The sequence below is a fragment of the Sinocyclocheilus rhinocerous genome, unplaced genomic scaffold (genome assembly GCF_001515625.1).
Source record: "Sinocyclocheilus rhinocerous isolate Xijiao unplaced genomic scaffold, SAMN03320098_v1.1 scaffold603, whole genome shotgun sequence".
Lineage (NCBI taxonomy): Eukaryota > Metazoa > Chordata > Actinopteri > Cypriniformes > Cyprinidae > Sinocyclocheilus > Sinocyclocheilus rhinocerous.
The window spans coordinates 3,357,367-3,360,853 of NW_015656630.1; the positions used below are offsets into that span (position 1 = coordinate 3,357,367).

Genomic DNA, 3,487 nt, shown 5'->3' on the forward strand with positions numbered 1-3,487 from the left:
TGAAAACGCCACGCATGGGGGTTGTATTTGAAGCTCTGTGATTGGAGGACTTTACTGTCAAACAAAAAGGGTGGAACACTGACTTTTTATTATTTATTTTATTTTTTGAATGCTTTATTTAGTGACAACCAGTGTTGGGACAGTAACTAGTTACAGTAATATTATTAAAGGTTACTACAGTAACTAGTAGTGTAACTAATTATTACTAATAAGATTTCAGTAATAAAATTACAGTTACTATTCATAAAACAGCTAGTTACTTTCGATGCCTTAACCCCTACTGTTTTAAAGTCCAACAATCCAATAATTCCTAGATTTATTTTCATAATTTTCATAACTGGCACATGAAGTCACCAGTGCAGCAGGCATGTGGAAAATGAAAACGCTTACATTCAGTGGATATAAATATTGCCATTACTTTGATTTTGTCAGGAGAAAAGATGATCTGAACACTGATGTGTAAGTTGTGGCATTATGGAAGTTGTGGTATTACTTTACTCTAGCTTTACATGGCCCACCCACATCCCTCAATCACCACTCAGTGTTTGTAATAACTTCTGACTGCGATCCAATGTGGATTTTGGTCAAATGATGAGGCATAAATATATTGTTAGTAACATTTTAGAAGAATTTTATGGGGAAGATATGCAACTTATGTGGGGCGGAAAGAAAAATAACTAGTAGTGTAACGAATTACTGTTGCCAGAAGTTAATAAGTAACATAATAATATTAATTTTGAAAGGAGTAACTAGTAATGAGTAATAAATTAAATTTTTTGAGTAACTAGCCCAACACTGCTGACAACTCACATAACAAATAGATACAAAATAAAAATAACAAGAATATTATAGTAACAATAAGTAATTAAATAATAAAAAATAAACAAAGCAAAGATAAAGAACTATATTTGGGGTAGTGAAATCAAATCAAATTCTGAAATATTTTTGCGTAATTTTTACACATTGTTTTGCTTAAAATATAATATTTCCACCCCTTTATTGCTGTAATGCATTTATTTATTTGTTGTTTGGTAATTTCAGTTTTCAAATGAACTTATTTTTATAATGGTATAATAACAATACAATTCTTAATTTCTTTAAGCAAAATAAAACCTTTAACTTTTTTTATTTTCTTTTTAGCTAAAATATGACCCAGACTCTTGACAGTTTTTATGAGATGCACCCTTTTGTTTTAAAAGCACACAATTATTTTCGGTTTGTTTCAAAACTGCAACTCTGCAAGAAATATTTGCATGTTTGTTTTAAAAAAAAAAAAAACTAATCTTGAAAAATGCTATCAATAACTAAAGTATAAGCAGACACTTTTATTATTTTATTTTCATACTGAAACCTGACAATACATTGTCATAATATTCAGTACTAACACACACACATCCCTGTTGTTTTTATTCACTTCTACTTTACATAAAGAAAACTAAGCCTTCCATTAGGATCATTTTGCATTGTGACTTTTTTTTGAGAAATGAAAATTATTTTATTTTGCATTTTATTTTACTGCATTATGGACTTGGAAGGGAAATATACTTAACTCTCATGGAAATAATGTCACAAAACCTTTAACAGTCTTTAAAAAAGGCTTAATATTCTTTAGACAAAATATAATTATATATTTCTTCATGATACATGATTTAAAAAAAAAAAAAGCGAGAGAGAGAGAGGGAAATGGTATTGCATCTTTGTCCAGGTCCTGGAGTTTCCCATGCACATTTTGGATGACTATGATATTTAAAACACCTTTATTTTTATCATAAACCCATACGTCAAGCCTCCAAGACCATATCTGGGAGTCAGGACCAGGACTGAGAACTAATAACAGTACTAACACATTTAGCTCTGTTGTTGTCATGTTATATATAATATAGATATTGTGATAATACATTCATCTGAATTTATTATTATTATACAGCATTACGTCTCTCCTGAGTTAGAGTTATTAAATGACTTTATTAATTCGCATCCTACACACAAATGGTAAACCACAAATCATACCTTCACAAACCAATGTCTAAAACAGAGTATAAAGAGACTTTAAAGTTTGTATCTAAACTAAATATTTCAGCAGATCTAGACTCAGCCCAGGACACTTTCAGCTACAATCACAAGAGTTCATTTTTCATGGTCTCTTGGTTCCTTTGCTGAGTTTGTCTCCAAGCTCCTGAATCAGTTCAGCAAGTTCTTCAGTGGCCTGTGACTTTTCCTCCAGGAGCTCGTAGCGGAGGCTGGAAATGTCCTGCTTGATTTCCTTCAACTCGCCTGAGAAGAAAAGCCACATGAAAACAAGGGTTTAAAGAGTTTCAAGTAAAACTTGGCACCAAAATCACAGTTACGGCCATTTTTAACATTTTACGGTTTATTGCTAGACACCAATCAAAGAAATGTGTTTATGGCCACACAAGTAAATCACACAAGAGACACTAATGGATGAATAAATGAGTCTTACCTTCATTGATCTCATCACTTTCACTGTCAATTTGGGCTTTTAGGACATACCGCTTGATGAGACGCTTCATGAGTTTCTGTGAGAGTAAGAACGTTTAGAACGACATTTTGCAATATTGCAAAATGTATTATATCGACAATTTGATGATTTATGTACATACAAGTTTTAAGATAAAAATCAATCAGTACCTGATATCTTGTGGGATGTTTGATAGGATTTCTAACTGTGAAGCCCTCTTGTGCATGGTAAGGTTGAAACCGACGAAGCTGAAAAGATATCAAAATTACAACCTGCGATTTCTACATTTGAACAGTTTGAAAATCCTTGCTGATCTCTGACCTTAGAGCGTGAATTGGCCATTCCCACGTCCTGCTGGCTGCTGTTGCTACGAACCCTGGCCTTGCATAAACACACTAGGTATGCTTTAGTGCGCTGAGCCATGTAATAGAAGGATTTGGGGCTGGGTATTAGATTAAAGGGGGGCGGAAGAGTGCTGCCTTCATCAAAATAGGAGAGCCACAGCTTTGCACGAGCAAACTTCCATTCTACATCAGCGTCCTCCTGTTCTCACACACACAAATATAAACATATGCATGACAAACTATCCTTTTGAGTAGTATTATTATTATTTATTTTTTTATTTTTTCAAAAGTACATTTGTCTCACCTCAATCTCCTGGTATGAGTGGTTGATCATGGCTATGAGCATGTTGAGCAGGACCACCACCATTGTGACATTATAGACCCCAAAGAGCACGTAACCAATGTTCTCAATGAACTTATGATCGTACTTCAAAACCACAGAGATCACCTCAGATAAACCAAAGATGGACCAGAACAGTGTTTTAAAGCTTTCCTCTACCCTGCAACAGATACATACATGCAAAATGTTATTGAAACATTCCAAAACAGTGCTTGGCAAAACTGGTATCATGTTTTCAAAACATGTACAACTTTCTTTTGTTGGTGGAACAAACACCAACACATATATATATATATATATATATATATATATATATATATATAC

The 3,487-nt window shown here is 33.2% G+C and overlaps 1 protein-coding gene across 1 annotated transcript in view; it reads right to left on the minus strand.

Annotated features, from left to right (window-relative positions):
* Positions 1-2,093: 2,093 nt before the first annotated feature.
* trpc7a (transient receptor potential cation channel, subfamily C, member 7a) overlaps positions 2,094-3,487 on the minus strand; it is a 12,907-nt gene continuing 11,513 nt past the window's right edge. The window contains exons 8-12 of the mRNA XM_016528319.1: positions 3,128-3,323; positions 2,801-3,022; positions 2,650-2,727; positions 2,462-2,537; positions 2,094-2,274 (exon numbers count right to left, since the gene is read on the minus strand). Coding sequence (XP_016383805.1) covers positions 2,135-2,274; positions 2,462-2,537; positions 2,650-2,727; positions 2,801-3,022; positions 3,128-3,323 — 712 coding nt within the window. The 3' untranslated portion in view covers positions 2,094-2,134. The remainder of the gene's footprint in view (positions 2,275-2,461; positions 2,538-2,649; positions 2,728-2,800; positions 3,023-3,127; positions 3,324-3,487) is intronic.